The sequence below is a fragment of the Entelurus aequoreus genome, linkage group LG11, assembly GCF_033978785.1.
Source record: "Entelurus aequoreus isolate RoL-2023_Sb linkage group LG11, RoL_Eaeq_v1.1, whole genome shotgun sequence".
NCBI classification, from domain to species: Eukaryota; Metazoa; Chordata; class Actinopteri; order Syngnathiformes; family Syngnathidae; genus Entelurus; species Entelurus aequoreus.
In genome coordinates, this window is record NC_084741.1 from 1,479,725 (window position 1) to 1,502,243 (window position 22,519).

The window sequence follows — 22,519 nt, forward strand, 5'->3', positions numbered from 1 at the left end:
ATTAGTAATTTTTCCTGATTAAGATTAATTTTAGAATTTTGATTATATGTTTTAAATAGGTTAAAATCCAATCTACACTTTGTTAGAATATATAACAAATTGGACAAAGCTATATTTCTAACAAAGACAAATCATTATTTCTTCTAGATTTTCCAGAACAAAAATTTTAAAATAAATTCAAAAGACTTTGAAATAAGATTTAAATTTGATTCTACAGATTTTCTGGATTTGCCAGAATAATTTTTTTGAATTTTAATCATAAGTTTGAAGAAATATTTCACAAATATTCTTTGTTGAAAAAACAGAAGCTAAAATGAAAAATTATATTAAAATGTATTTATTATTCTTTACAATAAAAAAAATTAATTTACTTGAACATTGATTTAAATTGTCAGGAAAGAAGAGGAAGGAATTTAAAAGGTAAAAAGGTATATGTGTTTAAAAATCCTAAAATTATTTTTAAGGTTGTATTTTTTCTCTAAAATTGTCTTTCTGAAAGTTATAAGAAGCAAAGTAAAAAAAATTAATGAATTTATTCAAACAAAAGAAGACCAAGTCTTTAAAATATTTTCTTGGATTTTCAAATTCTATTTGAGTTTTGTCTCTCTTAGAATTAAAAATGTCAGGCAAAGTGAGACCAGCTTGCTAGTAAATAAATAACATTTAAAAAATAGAGGCAGCTCACTGGTAAGTGCTGCTATTTGAGCTATTTTTAGAACAGGCCGGCGGGCTACTCATCTGGTCCTTACGGGCTACCTGGTGCCCGCGGGCACCGCGTTGGTGACCCCTGTTCTATACTAAATCCTTTCAGCAAAAATATGGCAATATCGCGAAATGATCAAGTATGACACATAGAATGGATCTGCTATTCCCGTTTAAATAAAAACATTTCATTTCAGTAGGCCTTTAAATTAGAGGCACCCCGCGGGTCCAATTCCGTTTTAGACTGGTGACGTCTCGCAAGCCGCACTAGCCGTAGTTTGGTGGAGCCAGTCCATAAATGCATACATCGGATAACTGTTTCAGATGTCTATGTTTTTGTATCTGTCCCTATTTCAAATAAACCTTTATAATAATAATAATAAAAATCTGATCCTGGTACTATAAAGCGATGGTAAGACTCCTAAAGTGAAAAACAAAGGAAGTGTTCCAATGGTTTGCTAAAGGCTCCTAGCACATTCAAGTCACAGTCTAACGCCCGAAACCTGTTCTACAATGTACCCGCACTACTGGTACACAATTACACACTATGAACATTTTCAAGTCTACCCAGAATTCAAACTAGAATTGGATGTCCAGATAAGTCCTTCACACGTTGGCACTGAATGAAAAGTAGATTGTCAACCGGTCTCATGGTGTCCAGGTCTGGTCTTCGGTCTTCAGTAACACAGATGACTATTTAGGAGCGGCCATCGTCTACAGCAGACCTTGGGATTCTTTCGCAGGCCGTGTTTGGCCATGATGACGTGTCACGGTTTGAAGGCAAAACCTCGGACACGTCTGCTGGGCTCACCGGGAGAAAACCCTTTAACTGTCCACAACCTGATGTGGGAGCGTAACAGAAGAGGCGTTCATGAAGGAGCCTTGTTTGTCTCTTCCCTTCAGGAAGTAAGTGAGCAGCTCCCCCTTCCCCTTGACAAAGATGGGGCCCCTCCTCACAAAGCGGAAGCCGTACTCTTTGAGGATGTTGTAGGACTCCTCCACCACCTGGAGGGGCGAGCACCACACAAAGGGACACCATCACAGACTCTCCTGCCAAAGGAGCCAAGCTCGTCATCTTTGTAAGCGTGAAGCAACAACCCCAACAAAATGTGCTTTATTTGCGCACCAATGAAAAGGAAAATAAATATTGATGTTCCGGTTGCTACGTCTTGTTCTATGATGCCATTAGTTTGTCGAGATTTTCCCATGAAACTGGATGTGTTCTGTTGCGCCCTACAAAGTGTTTATACGGTAAGAATATTGTGTTAAGATGTTTGATTGTAACATCTAGAGATGTCCGATAATATCGGCCTGCCGATATTATCGGCCGATATATGCGTTAAAATGTAATATCGGAAATTATCGGTATCGTTTTTTTTATTATCGGTATCGTTTTTTTTTGTTTTTTTTTAATTAAATCAACATAAAAAACACAAGATACACTTACAATTAGTGCACCAACCCAAAAAACCTCCCTCCCCCATTTACACTCATTCACACAAAAGGGTTGTTTCTTTCTGTTATTAATATTCTGGTTCCTACATTATATATCAATATATATCAATACAGTCTGCAAGGGATACAGTCCGTAAGCACACATGATTGTGCGTGCTGCTGCTCCACTAATAGTACTAACCTTTAACAGTTAATTTTACTCATTTTCATTCATTACTAGTTTCTATGTAACTGTTTTTATATTGTTGTACTTTCTTTTTTATTCAAGAAAATGTTTTTAATTTATTTATCTTATTTTACAATTTTTTTTAAAAAGTACCTTATCTTCACCATACCTGGTTGTCCAAATTAGGCATAATAATGTGTTAATTCCACGACTGCATATATCGGTTGATATCGGTATCGGTTGATATCGGTATCGGTAATTAAAGAGTTGGACAATATCGGAATATCGGATATCGGCAAAAAGCCATTATCGGACATCCCTAGTAACATCCATCTTAGTTGTGGTTCTCATTACCAAACTCGGAGGTGATGAAATCGCCATGTAAAATTGCTAATGTTCATAGTAGCCTCTCTATGGCAAACCCAGTGTAAATTAGCATGAGCATTTTGGAGGAGTGGATCCTCACTTTACGTTGTAGCGTTTTCTACCAAGCACACTTGCTATTTTGGTGTTGAAAATTGCCGCTCTCAGTGCTGCTTGACTGCTGTTCAGTCTGCAACCGGACGTGACGTCACATGCAACAAAAGAATCGAAACGTGGCACCGTTTGATTTTATATGAATCGATACCTGGTAGTACCGACGGAATTTGGTTGGTGCCTATGAAAGCACCAAATTCGGTAGCCATCTTGAATGACTATATTATAATAACCAAGCAAAGGTTCTCTTATCATCCACAAGGTTTGTGTTTGATGCCTAACAAATCCTTGTCAATTGTAAACTTCCATTTATTTATCTACCATGTTGGGAAGTAACGATCCATTCGGCCACCGATTTTCCGTAAAAAAGCATGTGATCGACTGTTAGGTGAAACTCCGGATTGGACTCCGGACTCTCGGATTATTAACTGTATCCACTCGGCTTCCATTGAAAAATGTGATGTGATCACAGTGTTTTTCTTTGCCTTGTTTTTGCTCAACAGGGATCTACTGCCGAAACCACGCTGGTACTTCCTTCTATTTGCACCTTACCTGCCGTCCCTGCATCTTGAGGTCAGGCCAACAACCAACATGTGACACCGTAACAATGATCACCTCTGTTGTATTCGTCATGTTTAAATATTCTCCCATTCCGTATTTCATGTTGAACTTTTCTCTACCCGCACTGCCGGCAGTAAGTCGGACCCGTTTCCAGTGAGGCTTGTACATCCGGTATCGTAAACAACATACAGTATCATAACAAAATTCAGTATCAAAACATCAAGTATCATTACAACAACCAGTATCATTACAACATCAAGTATTGTAAAAAAAAAACCATCAAGCATCATAACAACATCAAGTATCGTAAACAACATCAAGTATCATAACAACATCAAGTATCGTAAACAACATCAAGTATCGTAAACAACATCCAGTATCATAAACAACATCTAGTATCGTGAACAACATCCAGTATCATAAACAACATCCAGTATCATAAAAACATCCAGTATCATAACATCAAGTATCATAAACAAAATCCAGTATCATAACATCAAGTATCGTAAACAACATCCAGTATCATAACATCAAGTATCATAACATCAAGTATCATTTACAACATCCAGTATCATAATATCAAGTATCGTAAACAACATCCAGTATCATAACATCAAGTATCATTTGCAACATCCAGTATCATAACATCAAGTATCGTAAATAACATATGGTATTGTAAACATCACGTATCGTAACAACATCCAGTATCATAAACAATATCAAGAATAGTAAACAACATCAAATATCATAAAAACATCCAGTATCGTAAACAACATCCAGTATCATAACATCAAGTATCAATAACAACATCCAGTATCATAACATCAAGTATCATAAACAAAATCCAGTATCATAACATCAAGTATCGTAAACAACTTCCAGTATCATAACATCAAGTATCATAACATCAAGTATCATTTACAACATCCAGTATCATAATATCAAGTATCGTAAACAACATCCAGTATCATAACATCAAGTATCATTTACAACATCCAGTATCATAACATCAAGTATCGTAAATAACATATGGTATTGTAAACATCACGTATCGTAACAACATCCAGTATCATAAACAATATCAAGAATAGTAAACAACATCAAATATCATAAAAACATCCAGTATCGTAAACAACATCCAGTATCATAACATCAAGTATCAATAACAACATCCAGTATCATAACATCAAGTATCATTAACAACATCCAGTATCATAACATCAAGTATCGTAACAACATCCAGTATCATAAACAATATCAAGAATAGCAAACAACATCAAATATCATAACAACATCAAGTATCATAACAACATCCAGTATCATAACAACATCAAGTATCATAACAACATCCAGTATCATAACATTAAGGATCATAACATCCAGAATCATAAACAACATCCAGTATCATAACAACATCAAGTATCGTAAACAACATCCAGTAATCGTAAACAACATCCAGTATCATAACGACATCAAGTATCGTAAACAACATCCAGTAATCATAAACAACATCCAGTATCATAACAACATCAAGTATCGTAAACAACATCCAGTAATCGTAAACAACATCCAGTATCATAACAACATCAAGCATCGTAAACAACATCCAGTATCATAACATCAAGTATCATTTACAACATCCAGTATCATGACATCAAGTATCGTAAATAACATATGGTATTGTAAACATCACGTATCGTAACAACATCCAGTATCATAAACAATATCAAGAATAGTAAACAACATCAAATATCATAAAAACATCCAGTATCGTAAACAACATCCAGTATCATAACATCAAGTATCATTAACAACATCCAGTATCATAACATCAAGTATCATTAACAACATCCAGTATCATAACATCAAGTATCGTAAACAACATCCAGTATTGTAAACATCACGTATCGTAACAACATCCAGTATCATAAACAATATCAAGAATAGCAAACAACATCAAATATCATAACAACATCAAGTATCATAACAACATCCAGTATCATAACAACATCAAGTATCATAACAACATCCAGTATCATAACATTAAGTATCATAACATCCAGAATCATAAACAACATCCAGTATCATAACAACATCAAGTATCGTAAACAACATCCAGTAATCGTAAACAACATCCAGTATCATAACGACATCAAGTATCGTAAACAACATCCAGTAATCATAAACAACATCCAGTATCATAACAACATCAAGTATCGTAAACAACAACCAGTAATGGTAAACAACATCCAGTATCATAACAACATCAAGTATCGTAAACAACATCCAGTAATCGTAAACAACATCCAGTATCATAACAACATCCAGTATCATAACAACATCAAGTATCGTAAACAACATCCAGTAATCGTAAACAACATCCAGTATCATAACAACATCAAGTATCGTAAACAACATCCAGTAATCGTAAACAACATCCAGTATCATAACAACATCCAGTATCATAACAACATCAAGTATCGTAAACAACATCCAGTAATCGTAAACAACATCCAGTATCATAACAACATCAAGTATCGTAAACAACATTCAGTAATTGTAAACAACATCCAGTATCATAACAACATCAAGTATCGTAAACAACATCCAGTAATCGTAAACAACATCCAGTATCATAACGACATCAAGTATCGTAAACAACATCCAGTAATCATAAACAACATCCAGTATCATAACAACATCAAGTATCGTAAACAACATCCAGTAATCGTAAACAACATCCAGTATCATAACAACATCAAGTATCGTAAACAACATCCAGTAATCGTAAACAACATCCAGTATCATAACAACATCCAGTATCATAACAACATCAAGTATCGTAAACAACATCCAGTAATCGTAAACAACATCCAGTATCATAACAACATCAAGTATCGTAAACAACATCCAGTAATCGTAAACAACATCCAGTATCATAACAACATCCAGTATCATAACAACATCAAGTATCGTAAACAACATCCAGTAATCGTAAACAACATCCAGTATCATAACAACATCAAGTATCGTAAACAACATCCAGTAATCGTAAACAACATCCAGTATCATAACAACATCAAGTATCGTAAACAACATCCAGTAATCGTAAACAACATCCAGTATCATAACAACATCCAGTATCATAACAACATCAAGTATCGTAAACAACATCCAGTAATCGTAAACAACATCCAGTATCATAACAACATCAAGTATCGTAAACAACATCCAGTAATCGTAAACAACATCCAGTATCATAACAACATCCAGTATCATAACAACATCAAGTATCGTAAACAACATCCAGTAATCGTAAACAACATCCAGTATCATAACAACATCAAGTATCGTAAACAACATCCAGTAATCGTAAACAACATCCAGTATCATAACAACATCCAGTATCATAACAACATCAAGCATCGTAAACAACATCCAGTATCCTCAACAACATCAAGTATCATAACAACATCAAGTATCGTAAACAACATCCAGTAATCGTAAACAACATCCAGTATCATAACAACATCAAGTATCGTAAACAACATCCAGTAATCGTAAACAACATCCAGTATCATAACAACATCCAGTATCATAGCAACATCAAGTATCGTAAACAACATCCAGTAATCGTAAACAACATCCAGTATCATAACAACATCAAGTATCGTAAACAACATCCAGTAATCGTAAACAACATCCAGTATCATAACAACATCCAGTATCATAACAACATCAAGTATCGTAAACAACATCCAGTAATCGTAAACAACATCCAGTATCATAACAACATCAAGTATCGTAAACAACATCCAGTAATCGTAAACAACATCCAGTATCATAACAACATCCAGTATCATAACAACATCAAGCATCGTAAACAACATCCAGTATCCTCAACAACATCCAGTATCATAACAACATCAAGTATCGTAAACAACATCCAGTAATCGTAAACAACATCCAGTATCATACCAACATCAAGTATCGTAAACAACATCCAGTAATCGTAAACAACATCCAGTATCATAACAACATCCAGTATCATAGCAACATCAAGTATCGTAAACAACATCCAGTAATCGTAAACAACATCCAGTATCATAACAACATCAAGTATCGTAAACAACATCCAGTAATCGTAAACAACATCCAGTATCATAACAACATCCAGTATCATAACAACATCAAGTATCGTAAACAACATCCAGTAATCGTAAACAACATCCAGTATCATAACAACATCAAGTATCGTAAACAACATCCAGTAATCGTAAACAACATCCAGTATCATAACAACATCAAGTATCGTAAACAACATCCAGTAATCGTAAACAACATCCAGTATCATAACAACATCCAGTATCATAACAACATCAAGTATCGTAAACAACATCCAGTAATCGTAAGCAACATCCAGTATCATAACAACATCAAGTATCGTAAACAACATCCAGTAATCGTAAACAACATCCAGTATCATAACAACATCCAGTATCATAACAACATCAAGCATCGTAAACAACATCCAGTATCCTCAACAACATCCAGTATCATAACATCAAGTAGGGTTGTAGGATATATTGATATATTGTCACCCGTTCTGTTCAGAACTTTTACGGACAGAATTTCTAGGCGCATTCAGGGTATCCCGTACAGTAAGCCAACATCTCTAGCTCTATGCTCTCTCTCTCTATGTTTCTCCCCCTCCGTGTTCATTTCTATTGTGTTCCTTGTCGCCATCCAGCAGCATTCCTCCGTTTCCTCGTCACCAGCTGTGTGTCTCGTCTCCCCGTCTTCCCTCTGCTTCCCCTGGCTGCCTCTTTGCATCTCCACCTCCCGCCTGGACACGGACTTTGACGCCTCGCTCTTTCCCCTGACCTCCTGCCTGTCTCTGGATCTCCGAGCTTGCCTTGCCCTCCATGGACTTCCGCACCTCGCTCAACACTCACCTTAATCACTACACATAGTCGCACACCACACATATTTGGATTAGTTGCACACTTCATAATATTATTATTTAATAAATAGAGCTGAAACAACGTCTTTGCTTCCGTGCCGTTGTAGCGTAACATTAGTAATGAAATGAGTATTGTGCAGTATCTTATACTCGGCCTGCAATAAAGAGAGGTGCTGTACCTGAATGTTGCCCAACACTCCGGTGGACTCCATACGACTGGCCACATTCACCGTGTTTCCCCAAATGTCGTAGTGGGGTTTGCGGGCACCGATGACTCCTGCTAAGACTCCACCTTTGTTGAGACCTGGTGCAAAGAACACATAACTCAAACGTGAGACAGGTACCCCAAATTAAAACTGCAGAACTGTAAGGACGTACAAACACACACCATTCTGATGTAGAAGAACTGTAAAGACGTACAAACACACCATTCTGATATAGGAGAACTGTAAAGACGTACAAACACACCATTCTGATGTAGGAGAACTGTAAAGACGTACAAACACACCATTCTGATATAGGAGAACTGTAAAGACGTACAAACACACCATTCTGATGTAGGAGAACTGTAAAGACGTACAAACACACCATTCTGATGTAGAAGAACTGTAAAGACGTACAAACACACCATTCTGATGTAGGAGAACTGTAAAGACGTACAAACACACCATTCTGATATAGGAGAACTGTAAAGACGTACAAACACACCATTCTGATGTAGGAGAACTGTAAAGACGTACAAACACACCATTCTGATGTAGAAGAACTGTAAAGACGTACAAACACACCATTCTGATGTAGGAGAACTGTAAAGACGTACAAACACACCATTCTGATGTAGGAGAACTGTAAAGACGTACAAACACACCATTCTGATGTAGAAGAACTGTAAAGACGTACAAACACACCATTCTGATGTAGGAGAACTGTAAAGACGTACAAACACACCATTCTGATGTAGGAGAACTGTAAAGACGTACAAACACACCATTCTGATGTAGGAGAACTGTAAAGACGTACAAACACACCATTCTGATGTAGGAGAACTGTAAAGACGTACAAACACACCATTCTGATGTAGGAGAACTGTAAAGACGTACAAACACACCATTCTGATGTAGGAGAACTGTAAAGACGTACAAACACACCATTCTGATGTAGGAGAACTGTAAAGACATACAAACACACCATTCTGATGTAGGAGAACTGTAAAGACGTACAAACACACCATTCTGATGTAGGAGAACTGTAAAGACGTACAAACACACCATTCTGATGTAGGAGAACTGTAAAGACGTACAAACACACACCATTCTGATGTAGGAGAACTGTAAAGACGTACAAACACACACCATTCTGATGTAGGAGAACTGTAAAGACGTACAAACACACCATTCTGATGTAGGAGAACTGTAAAGACGTACAAACACACCATTCTGATGTAGGAGAACTGTAAAGACGTACAAACACACCATTCTGATGTAGGAGAACTGTAAAGATGTACAAACACACCATTCTGATGTAGGAGAACTGTAAAGACGTACAAACACACCATTCTGATGTAGGAGAACTGTAAAGATGTACAAACACACCATTCTGATGTAGGAGAACTGTAAAGACGTACAAACACACCATTCTGATGTAGGAGAACTGTAAAGACATACAAACACACCATTCTGATGTAGGAGAACTGTAAAGACGTACAAACACACCATTCTGATGTAGGAGAACTGTAAAGACATACAAACACACCATTCTGATGTAGGAGAACTGTAAAGACGTACAAACACACCATTCTGATGTAGGAGAACTGTAAAGACGTACAAACACACCATTCTGATGTAGGAGAACTGTAAAGACATACAAACACACCATTCTGATGTAGGAGAACTGTAAAGACGTACAAACACACCATTCTGATGTAGGAGAACTGTAAAGACGTACAAACACACCATTCTGATGTAGGTGAACTGTAAAGACGTACAAACACACCATTCTGATGTAGGAGAACTGTAAAGACGTACAAACACACCATTCTGATGTAGGAGAACTGTAAAGACGTACAAACACACCATTCTGATGTAGGAGAACTGTAAAGACGTACAAACACACCATTCTGATGTAGGAGAACTGTAAAGACGTACAAACACACCATTCTGATGTAGGAGAACTGTAAAGATGTACAAACACACCATTCTGATGTAGGAGAACTGTAAAGACGTACAAACACACCATTCTGATGTAGGAGAACTGTAAAGACGTACAAACACACACCGTTCTGATGGAGGAGAACTGTAAAGACGTACAAACACACCATTCTGATGTAGGAGAACTGTAAAGACGTACAAACACACCATTCTGATGTAGGAGAACTGTAAAGACGTACAAACACACACCATTCTGATGTAGGAGAACTGTAAAGACGTACAAACACACCATTCTGATGTAGGAGAACTGTAAAGACGTACAAACACACCATTCTGATGTAGGAGAACTGTAAAGACGTACAAACACACCATTCTGATGTAGAAGAACTGTAAAGACGTACAAACACACCATTCTGATGTAGGAGAACTGTAAAGACGTACAAACACACTATTCTGATGTAGGAGAACTGTAAAGACGTACAAACACACCATTCTGATGTAGGAGAACTGTAAAGACGTACAAACACACCATTCTGATGTAGGAGAACTGTAAAGACGTACAAACACACCATTCTGATGTAGGAGAACTGTAAAGACGTACAAACACACCATTCTGATGTAGGAGAACTGTAAAGACGTACAAACACACCATTCTGATGTAGGAGAACTGTAAAGACATACAAACACACCATTCTGATGTAGGAGAACTGTAAAGACGTACAAACACACCATTCTGATGTAGGAGAACTGTAAAGACGTACAAACACACCATTCTGATGTAGGAGAACTGTAAAGACGTACAAACACACACCATTCTGATGTAGGAGAACTGTAAAGACGTACAAACACACACCATTCTGATGTAGGAGAACTGTAAAGACGTACAAACACACCATTCTGATGTAGGAGAACTGTAAAGACGTACAAACACACCATTCTGATGTAGGAGAACTGTAAAGACGTACAAACACACCATTCTGATGTAGGAGAACTGTAAAGACGTACAAACACACCATTCTGATGTAGGAGAACTGTAAAGATGTACAAACACACCATTCTGATGTAGGAGAACTGTAAAGACGTACAAACACACCATTCTGATGTAGGAGAACTGTAAAGATGTACAAACACACCATTCTGATGTAGGAGAACTGTAAAGACGTACAAACACACCATTCTGATGTAGGAGAACTGTAAAGACATACAAACACACCATTCTGATGTAGGAGAACTGTAAAGACGTACAAACACACCATTCTGATGTAGGAGAACTGTAAAGACATACAAACACACCATTCTGATGTAGGAGAACTGTAAAGACGTACAAACACACCATTCTGATGTAGGAGAACTGTAAAGACGTACAAACACACCATTCTGATGTAGGAGAACTGTAAAGACATACAAACACACCATTCTGATGTAGGAGAACTGTAAAGACGTACAAACACACCATTCTGATGTAGGAGAACTGTAAAGACGTACAAACACACCATTCTGATGTAGGTGAACTGTAAAGACGTACAAACACACCATTCTGATGTAGGAGAACTGTAAAGACGTACAAACACACCATTCTGATGTAGGAGAACTGTAAAGACGTACAAACACACCATTCTGATGTAGGAGAACTGTAAAGACGTACAAACACACCATTCTGATGTAGGAGAACTGTAAAGACGTACAAACACACCATTCTGATGTAGGAGAACTGTAAAGATGTACAAACACACCATTCTGATGTAGGAGAACTGTAAAGACGTACAAACACACCATTCTGATGTAGGAGAACTGTAAAGACGTACAAACACACACCGTTCTGATGGAGGAGAACTGTAAAGACGTACAAACACACCATTCTGATGTAGGAGAACTGTAAAGACGTACAAACACACCATTCTGATGTAGGAGAACTGTAAAGACGTACAAACACACACCATTCTGATGTAGGAGAACTGTAAAGACGTACAAACACACCATTCTGATGTAGGAGAACTGTAAAGATGTACAAACACACCATTCTGATGTAGGAGAACTGTAAAGACGTACAAACACACCATTCTGATGTAGGAGAACTGTAAAGACGTACAAACACACCATTCTGATGTAGGAGAACTGTAAAGACGTACAAACACACCATTCTGATGTAGGAGAACTGTAAAGACGTACAAACACACCATTCTGATGTAGGAGAACTGTAAAGACGTACAAACACACACCATTCTGATGTAGGAGAACTGTAAAGACGTACAAACACACCATTCTGATGTAGGAGAACTGTAAAGACGTACAAACACACCATTCTGATGTAGGAGAACTGTAAAGACGTACAAACACACCATTCTGATGTAGGAGAACTGTAAAGACGTACAAACACACCATTCTGATGTAGGAGAACTGTAAAGACGTACAAACACACCATTCTGATGTAGGAGAACTGTAAAGACGTACAAACACACCATTCTGATGTAGGAGAACTGTAAAGATGTACAAACACACCATTCTGATGTAGGAGAACTGTAAAGACGTACAAACACACCATTCTGATGTAGGAGAACTGTAAAGACATACAAACACACCATTCTGATGTAGGAGAACTGTAAAGACGTACAAACACACACCGTTCTGATGGAGGAGAACTGTAAAGACGTACAAACACACCACTCTGATGTAGGAGAACTGTAAAGACGTACAAACACACCATTCTGATGTAGGAGAACTGTAAAGACGTACAAACACACCATTCTGATGTAGGAGAACTGTAAAGACGTACAAACACACACCATTCTGATGTAGGAGAACTGTAAAGACGTACAAAAACACCATTCTGATGTAGGAGAACTGTAAAGACGTACAAACACACCATTCTGATGTAGGAGAACTGTAAAGACGTACAAACACACCATTCTGATGTAGGAGAACTGTAAAGACGTACAAACACACCATTCTGATGTAGGAGAACTGTAAAGACGTACAAACACACCATTCTGATGTAGGAGAACTGTAAAGACGTACAAACACACCATTCTGATGTAGGAGAACTGTAAAGACGTACAAACACACCATTCTAAAGTAGGAGAACTGTAAAGACGTACAAACACACCATTCCGATGTAGGAGAACTGTAAAGACGTACAAACACACCATTCCGATGTAGGAGAACTGTAAAGACGTACAAACACACCATTCTGATGTAGGAGAACTGTAAAGACGTACAAACACACCATTCTGATGTAGGAGAACTGTAAAGACGTACAAACACACACCATTCTGATGGAGGAGAACTGTAAAGATGTACAAACACACCATTCTGATGTAGGAGAACTGTAAAGACGTACAAACACACCATTCTGATGTAGGAGAACTGTAAAGACATACAAACACACCATTATGATGTAGGAGAACTGTAAAGACGTACAAACACACCATTCTGATGTAGGAGAACTGTAAAGACGTACAAACACACCATTCTGATGTAGGAGAACTGTAAAGATGTACAAACACACACCATTCTGATGTAGGAGAACTGTAAAGACGTACAAACACACCATTCTGATGTAGGAGAACTGTAAAGACATACAAACACACCATTATGATGTAGGAGAACTGTAAAGACGTACAAACACACCATTCTGATGTAGGAGAACTGTAAAGACGTACAAACACACCATTCTGATGTAGGAGAACTGTAAAGATGTACAAACACACACCATTCTGATGTAGGAGAACTGTAAAGACGTACAAACACACCATTCTGATGTAGGAGAACTGCAAAGACGTACAAACGCACACCGTTCTGATGTAGGAGAACTGTAAAGACGTACAAACACACCATTCTGATATAGGAGAACTGTAAAGATGTACAAACACACACCATTCTGATGGAGGAGAACTGTAAAGACGTACAAACACACCGTTCTGATGGAGGAGAACTGTAAAGACGTACAAACACACCATTCTGATGTAGGAGAACTGTAAAGACGTACAAACACACCATTCTGATGTAGGAGAACTGTAAAGACGTACAAACACACCATTCTGACGTAGGAGAACTGTAAAGACGTACAAACACACCATTCTGATGTAGGAGAACTGTAAAGACGTACAAACACACCATTCTGATGTAGGAGAACTGTAAAGACGTACAAACACACCATTCTGATGTAGGAGAACTGTAAAGACGTACAAACACACCATTCTGATGTAGGAGAACTGTAAAGACGTACAAACACACCATTCTGATGTAGGAGAACTGTAAAGACGTACAAACACACCATTCTGATGTAGGAGAACTGTAAAGACGTACAAACACACACCATTCTGATGTAGGAGAACTGTAAAGATGTACAAACACACCATTCTGATGTAGGAGAACTGTAAAGACGTACAAACACACCATTCTGATGTAGGAGAACTGTAAAGACGTACAAACACACCATTCTGATGTAGGAGAACTGTAAAGACGTACAAACACACCATTCTGATGTAGGAGAACTGTAAAGACATACAAACACACCATTCTGATGTAGGAGAACTGTAAAGACATACAAACACACCATTCTGATGTAGGAGAACTGTAAAGACGTACAAACACACACCGTTCTGATGGAGGAGAACTGTAAAGACGTACAAACACACCATTCTGATGTAGGAGAACTGTAAAGACGTACAAACACACCATTCTGATGTAGGAGAACTGTAAAGACGTACAAACACACACCATTCTGATGTAGGAGAACTGTAAAGACGTACAAACACACACCGTTCTGATGGAGGAGAACTGTAAAGACATACAAACACACACCGTTCTGATGTAGGAGAACTGTAAAGACGTACAAACACACACCATTCTGATGTAGGAGAACTGTAAAGATGTACAAACACACCATTCTGATGTAGGAGAACTGTAAAGACGTACAAACACACACCATTCTGACGTAGGAGAACTGTAAAGACGTACAAACACACCATTCTGATGTAGGAGAACTGTAAAGACGTACAAACACACCATTCTGATGTAGGAGAACTGTAAAGACGTACAAACACACCATTCTGATGTAGGAGAACTGTAAAGACGTACAAACACACCATTCTGATGTCGGAGAACTGTAAAGATGTACAAACACACACCATTCTGATGGAGGAGAACTGTAAAGACGTACAAACACACCATTCCGATGTAGGAGAACTGTAAAGATGTACAAACACACACCATTCTGATGGAGGAGAACTGTAAAGACGTACAAACACACCATTCCGATGTAGGAGAACTGTAAAGACGTACAAACACACCATTCTGATGTAGGAGAACTGTAAAGACGTACAAACACACCATTCTGATGCAGGAGAACTGTAAAGACGTACAAACACACCATTCTGATGTAGGAGAACTGTAAAGACATACAAACACACCATTCTGATGTAGGAGAACTGTAAAGACGTACAAACACACCATTCTGATATAGGAGAACTGTAAAGATGTACAAACACACCATTCTGATGTAGGAGAACTGTAAAGACGTACAAACACACCATTCTGATGTAGGAGAACTGTAAAGACGTACAAACACACCATTCTGATGTAGGAGAACTGTAAAGACGTACAAACACACCATTCTGATGTAGGAGAACTGTAAAGACATACAAACACACCATTCTGATGTAGGAGAACTGTAAAGACGTACAAACACACCATTCTGATGTAGGAGAACTGTAAAGACATACAAACACACCATTCTGATGTAGGAGAACTGTAAAGACGTACAAACACACCATTCTGATGTAGGAGAACTGTAAAGACGTACAAACACACCATTCTGATGTAGGAGAACTGTAAAGACGTACAAACACACCATTCTGATGTAGGGGAACTGTAAAGACGTACAAACACACCATTCTGATGGAGGAGAACTGTAAAGACGTACCAATTCGAAGCATGAAGTTGTTGAAGGACTGATAGTTGATGTTCATGAGTGTGACTTTCATGGCTAAGGCAAATTCGGCCAAGTCTGCCAGGTGCTGCCAGCGCTCTTTATCTGACTGTTCTTCCTTCTGATGAACATCCAAACTGGTTTGAGTTGTTGGTGGTGCACTAATAGAATCCGTTACGTGGACAGAGTGACGTGCCATACTGACCTTCATGCAGGTGAAGCCATTACTAACATCTGAAGTCACACCTGATGCTGCCATGTAGGTGCTTCCGATGGTCTTGATTTTGGTGATGCAGCGAAACTGGGGCTCGTCCAGCAGCTACAGAAGACACAAGTCAAACGTTGGCTGGTGTTGGTGCAAGAGAGGCATGTCTCACCGGACCTATACAACCAGCCCATGGCAATCAAATTGGACATCTTTGATTAGCATTAGCATCATCCTAAAGTCTTCCTTTCCCGCCCGCTTCTCTAGCTGAATCATCTCCACCTCTGATGTCAGTCGTACAGTTTATTCCAGCTCCTCAGTGACCGCACTGATGTTCCACCAAGATAGAACAGCCTACACCTTGCAGGGTCCACTACCCACCACACTAATAGTTGGGGACGCCATCGCCATACATGTGCATTCTTCAACTTCATGACTGTGAATGCTGTGCCAATCCGCTTCTCAGCCTCACGGTCCAGCCTTCCCTCACACGTAAACAAGACTACCGGTACTTGAACTCCTACGAACTCTGAAGGGTGCGATTGTCCCTTTCCCGCGGACAACTATGGCCTCAGATTTGGAGGTGCGGTGTCTCATCCCAGGGCCTTCTGAGGCTTCCGAACCGCTCCAGTAAATACTGAAGGTCACAGCTAGATGAGGCCATTGATATCACATCGTCCGCAGAAGGCAGAGATGAGATCCTAAGGCCCCCAAACCGGAAACCCTCAACGCCTTGGTAAGCCTAGAATTCTGGCCATAAAGAGAGTAAAAGTTCACAGTTAACAGGCTAAACTTCTTTACAGCAATGCAAACCAGGGTTCTGCTCCAATTGTACAAGGACCGACTGACAGAAAGAACCACTACACATACTCTGCACTGCCGGAGCACACCTCACAGGACATCGTGAGGGGCGCGGTCAAATGCCTGAATCATTTCTCCTTTTCTGTGGGTAGAAGTCTGAGAAGTTGGGTAGATACACGGCCGCATGCCTTCTCTAAGTCCACAAAGCAAATGTGGCAAATACTTCGATGTCAGCTCTTCCTATCATTGTGAAGCAGAACCCACCAAGCATTGGATTGTTCACCCACTAATACAGAACGTGAGCCGGGATTAAACGATCATGAGACAGGTTAGTTTTACCTTACTGATGATGTGTTGTTGCTATAGTAATGGAGGCCCGCAGCAGTCCTGGCGTGCATATCGGTCGTACGACCTGGGTGTAGAGGCGAAAGACTGATCGGTACAAACTCCAATTAAGCCTCCTGTACCCTTACAAGTGTGTAATGCTGGTCAAGGGTTTCATAACCAACTCATGTAGCTGAAGTTCAACCAATGGTCGTACCGGTCTCTCCAGCACTCCGGAATAGACTTTTCCAGGGATGCTCAGGAGTGTGAGCACCCTCTAGTTGGAAAAGACCCTCTGGTCACCCTTCTTAAAGGGAAGGCCTTTACCCCCAGCCTGCCGATTCCGAGGTTTCTAAATCCATGCAATGTTCAAGAGACTAAGACACAACATCCAGAGCCTCAGAGGAGTTTATTTGACTATTGCAGATTCCCCGCGTCCTCTGACTTTGCTTTCTCTACAAAAACTACGTCAGTAAGATTCAGAAGGGGTTTGAAGAATTCCTTCGACCGCCTGAGTTTATTATTATAGAATTTTGAAACAGTATACTGATTGTCCTTTTTGACAGAAACTCCACAAAGCCAACTGAACTCCTCTCACACTTAAGGTTTGACTTCAACCAAGGCCACATGCTGCGGTGCTGGTTCAGGAAGCCCTTATCTTCTGATGTCCACCACTGGGTTTAGGCACTGCCACCACAACTAACTAACTAACTTCAGCATTGGCGTCATGGGGGACGACCACCTCGTACTCAACACCCCGGGAGTTTACTCTCGGTTGCAGGCCAAGTTTCTGGCCGTAGGTGTGAGTTCTGGACAACCGTGTGCCAAAGTGCTTCCAGCATATTCATAAATCTACGCTGGGGTCTGCCAAGTCTAGCCAGTATGGTCTCTTGCTGTCTGATCCTAAGTCATCGCTGGGGGACAATCAAAACATACAGATGCAGGTCTGAAGATACAACTACAAAGTTGACTCTCTGGACCGGGTACACATTGTGGGCCTGACTGTGTTCACAGGTATCAGATGAGATACCCGCTTGCTGCATAATTGATTTATAACAAATAAATGTCCATCTCCTACAGAACACAAGAAATCCACTTACACTGTCAAAGTCTGAAATAATCTCGTTGAGGAAGCGAAGGCATTCAATGCCTCCATTGTTGATGCTCTCCTCTGTGTAGAAGTCGGCGAAGTTTGGGATGGAGGCGAACATGACTCCGATCTCATCGTACGACTGGCTGTACAACTCCTGGGACGTCAAGACGTGTCAAAGTCAGAAGAAGAGCGCCACACCGTATGAAAGTACCAAGACCGTATCTCCACAAGCGTGGTGTGGCGGTGAGGTCCTCACCTCGTCTCTTTTCTTGGAGCCCAGGAAGTGACGAGCGACATGCTCAGGAAGCATGTTGGTCACCAAGGCCTCATTCCAGCGCCTCATCTCGTAGACTTTCTCCTTCTGCTCGTGGACCTCCAGCTTCCACAGAAATAATGTGCGAGCCAGCTTCTCCACCTTCACAAAACAACACCTTTTCTTAGTCCAGACCAGGCGCTTCAAGCATTAAGAGTTGTGTGGGTTCCCTCCAGAACATAAACCCACCTTCAAACCCAGGGAACTTATAATCAAGATCATCCGTGACTGAGATTGGCCGATACCAATCACATGTATTAAAGGGGAACTGCACTTTTTTTTTTACATATTGTTATGAAGGTGTCTGTTACTACATTATATATATACTTGCAGTGTGTATATTGTACATATTACATATTGTTATGAAGGTGTCTGTTACTACATGATATATATACTTGCAGTGTGTATATTGTACATATTACATATTGTTATGAAGGTGTCTGTTACTACATGATATATATACTTGCAGTGTGTATATTGTACATATTACATATTGTTATGAAGGTGTCTGTTACTACATTATATATATACTTGCAGTGTGTATATTGTACATATTACATATTGTTATGAAGGTTTTTGTTACTACATTATATATATACTTGCAGTGTGAATATTACATATTGTTATGAAGGTGTCTGTTACTACATTGTATATATACTTGCAGTGTGTATATTGTACATATTACATATTGTTATGAAGGTGTCTGTTACTACATTATATATATACTTGCAGTGTGTATATTGTACATATTACATATTGTTATGAAGGTGTCTGTTACTACATTATATATATACTTGCAGTGTGAATATTACATATTGTTATGAAGGTGTCTGTTACTACATTATATATATACTTGCAGTGTGTATATTTTACATATTACTGTCAAAATGTTTTAGTATGACTTTGGTAAGCTATGAAGCCGCACTGCTTGATGGATTGTCAACATACGAGTATTACTATGGTGTGTGTATAAGGACTGCAAAATAGCACCTATTAGCAGACATATTATCTGGTGTTTTGCTTCGCAATATTATGCAAAAGCGACTTTTCTTACCTTCTGGTACCTGCTGATGTGTATTTGGGATCTGCATAAGTCCTGAAAATGTGCGCACGTCCGCCTTTGTAGTCCGTGCTGACACTGTAGTGGATAATCTTCTTCTTTTTCTCTATCTTCTTGTTATGTGACATTCATCCTCCACTGTTGCCATTTCTAATATCAAGTAGTGTAAAGTTCTTACTTATATCTGTCAGTACACTCGCCGTGGAAGCACTAAAACATACCGGTGTAGTGACTTTACATTATTCACCCAAGGAACTTTACTTATTAGAGAGTTGTGGTCACGGGTCACATTTCCGGCGTTGTTGTTGCCGTTGTTGATTGAAGTAAAGTGTGAGTGTCATTAAAACAGTTAGCGCCATCTTTTGACACTTCTTCCACTCCCGTCCTTGCACGCTACACCGCTACAACAAAGATGACGGGTAGAAGACGCTGTCCAAGTGGAGGCACGTAAATAAGAGCGCCCACAAAACGGTGCATCCTGAAGCGACTGTCAGAATGTGACTTGAAGATTATGTGTAAAACATCATCTATGCCAGTGGTCCCCAACCTTTATGTATGGTCATCATCTATACCAGTCATCATCTATGCCAGTGGTCCCCAACCTTTATGTATGGTCATCATCTATACCAGTCATCATCTATGCCAGTGGTCCCCAACCTTTATGTATGGTCATCATCTATACCAGTCATCATCTATACCAGGGGTCACCAACGCGGTGCCCGCGGGCACCAGGTAGCCCGTAAGGACCAGATGAGTAGCCCGCTGGCCTGTTCTAAAAATAGCTCAAATAGCAAAAAGGTTGGTGACTCTTGACCTATGCCATCATCCATACCAGTCATCATCTATGCCATCATCAATGCCAGTGGTCCTCAACCTTTATGTATGGTCATCATCTATGCCAGTGGTCCCCAACCTTTTTGAAACCAAGAGCTACTTCTTGGGTACTGATTAATGCAAAGGGCTACCAGTTTGATACACACTTAAAAAAATTGCCAGAAATAGCCAATTTACTCAATTTACCTTTAACTCTATGTTATTATTAATAATTAATGATATTTACACTTAATTGATCGGTTTAAAAGAGGAGAAAACACGAAAAAAATGTCAATTACATTTTGAAACGTAGTTTATTTTAAATTTCGACTATTTAAAATTCAAAATCCAACCGAAAAAAAGAAGAGAAAAACTAGCTAATTCGAATCTTTTTATGGAACATCATTAGTAATTTTTCCTGATTAAGATTATTTTGAGAATTTTGACGACATGTTTTAAATAGGTTAAAATCCAATCTGCACTTTGTTAGAATATATAACAAATTGGACCAAGCTATATTTCTAACAAAGACAAATCATTATTTCTTCCAGATTTTCCAGAACACATTTTTTAAAAAGAAATTCAAAAGACTTTGAAATAAGATTTAAATTTGATTGTACAGATTTTCTAGATTTGCCAGAATAATTTTTTTGAATTTTAATCATAATAAGTTTGAAGAAATATTTCACAAATATTCTTTGTCGAAAAAAACAGAAGCTAAAATTAAGAATTAAATTAAAATGTATTTATTATTCTTTACAATAAAAAAAATTTTTTACTTGAACATTGATTTAAACTGTCAGGAAAGAAGAGGAAGGAATTTAAAAGGTAAAAAGGTATACGTGTTTAAAAATCCTAATAATCATTTTTAAGGTTGGTTTTTTTCTGTAAAATTGTCTTTCTGAAAGTTATAAGAAGCAAAGTAAAAAAAATAATGAATTTATTTAGACAAGTGAAGACCAAGTCTTTAAAATATTTTCTTGGATTTTCAAATTCTATTTGAGTTTTGTCTCTCTTAGAATTAAAAATGTCGAGCAAAGCGAGACCAGCTTGCTAGTAAATAAATACAATTTAAAAAATAGAGGCAGCTCACTGGTAAGTGCTGCTATTTGAGCTATTTTTAGAACAGGCCAGCGGGCTACTCATCTGGTCCTTACGGGCTACCTGGTGCCCGCGGGCACCGCGTTGGTGACCCCTGATCTATGCCATCATCTATACCAGTCATCATTTATGCCATCATCTATGCCAGTGGTCCCCAACCTTTATGTATGGTCATCATCTATGCCATCATCTATGTCAGTGGTGCCCAACCACTGGCATAGATAATGGCATAGATAATGTAGCTGTGGACCAGTCAACGCTTGAAAATTTGTCCCACGGCTTAATGAATTTGCCTATGAATTGAAATATTTTACAATCTTTTTACGTAAAGAGTAAAACAAATCTGTGGATTTGACCACTGTTTTTTTTTACAGAAAACAACTGGCAGCTTAGTTGACAGACTTTTACT

The 22,519-nt window shown here is 38.7% G+C and overlaps 1 protein-coding gene across 2 annotated transcripts in view; it reads right to left on the minus strand.

Moving 5' to 3' along the window:
* Positions 1 to 548: 548 nt before the first annotated feature.
* Positions 549 to 22,519, minus strand: part of LOC133659690 (adenylate cyclase type 3-like) — an 85,440-nt gene continuing 63,469 nt past the window's right edge. For both annotated transcript variants that reach the window (XM_062062283.1, XM_062062282.1), the window contains 6 exons: positions 19,080 to 19,238; positions 18,831 to 18,977; positions 16,606 to 16,719; positions 16,395 to 16,521; positions 8,504 to 8,628; positions 549 to 1,707 (listed from right to left, as the gene is read on the minus strand). In XM_062062283.1, the coding sequence (XP_061918267.1) occupies positions 1,528 to 1,707; positions 8,504 to 8,628; positions 16,395 to 16,521; positions 16,606 to 16,719; positions 18,831 to 18,977; positions 19,080 to 19,238 (852 nt within the window). In that variant the 3' untranslated portion in view covers positions 549 to 1,527. The remainder of the gene's footprint in view (positions 1,708 to 8,503; positions 8,629 to 16,394; positions 16,522 to 16,605; positions 16,720 to 18,830; positions 18,978 to 19,079; positions 19,239 to 22,519) is intronic.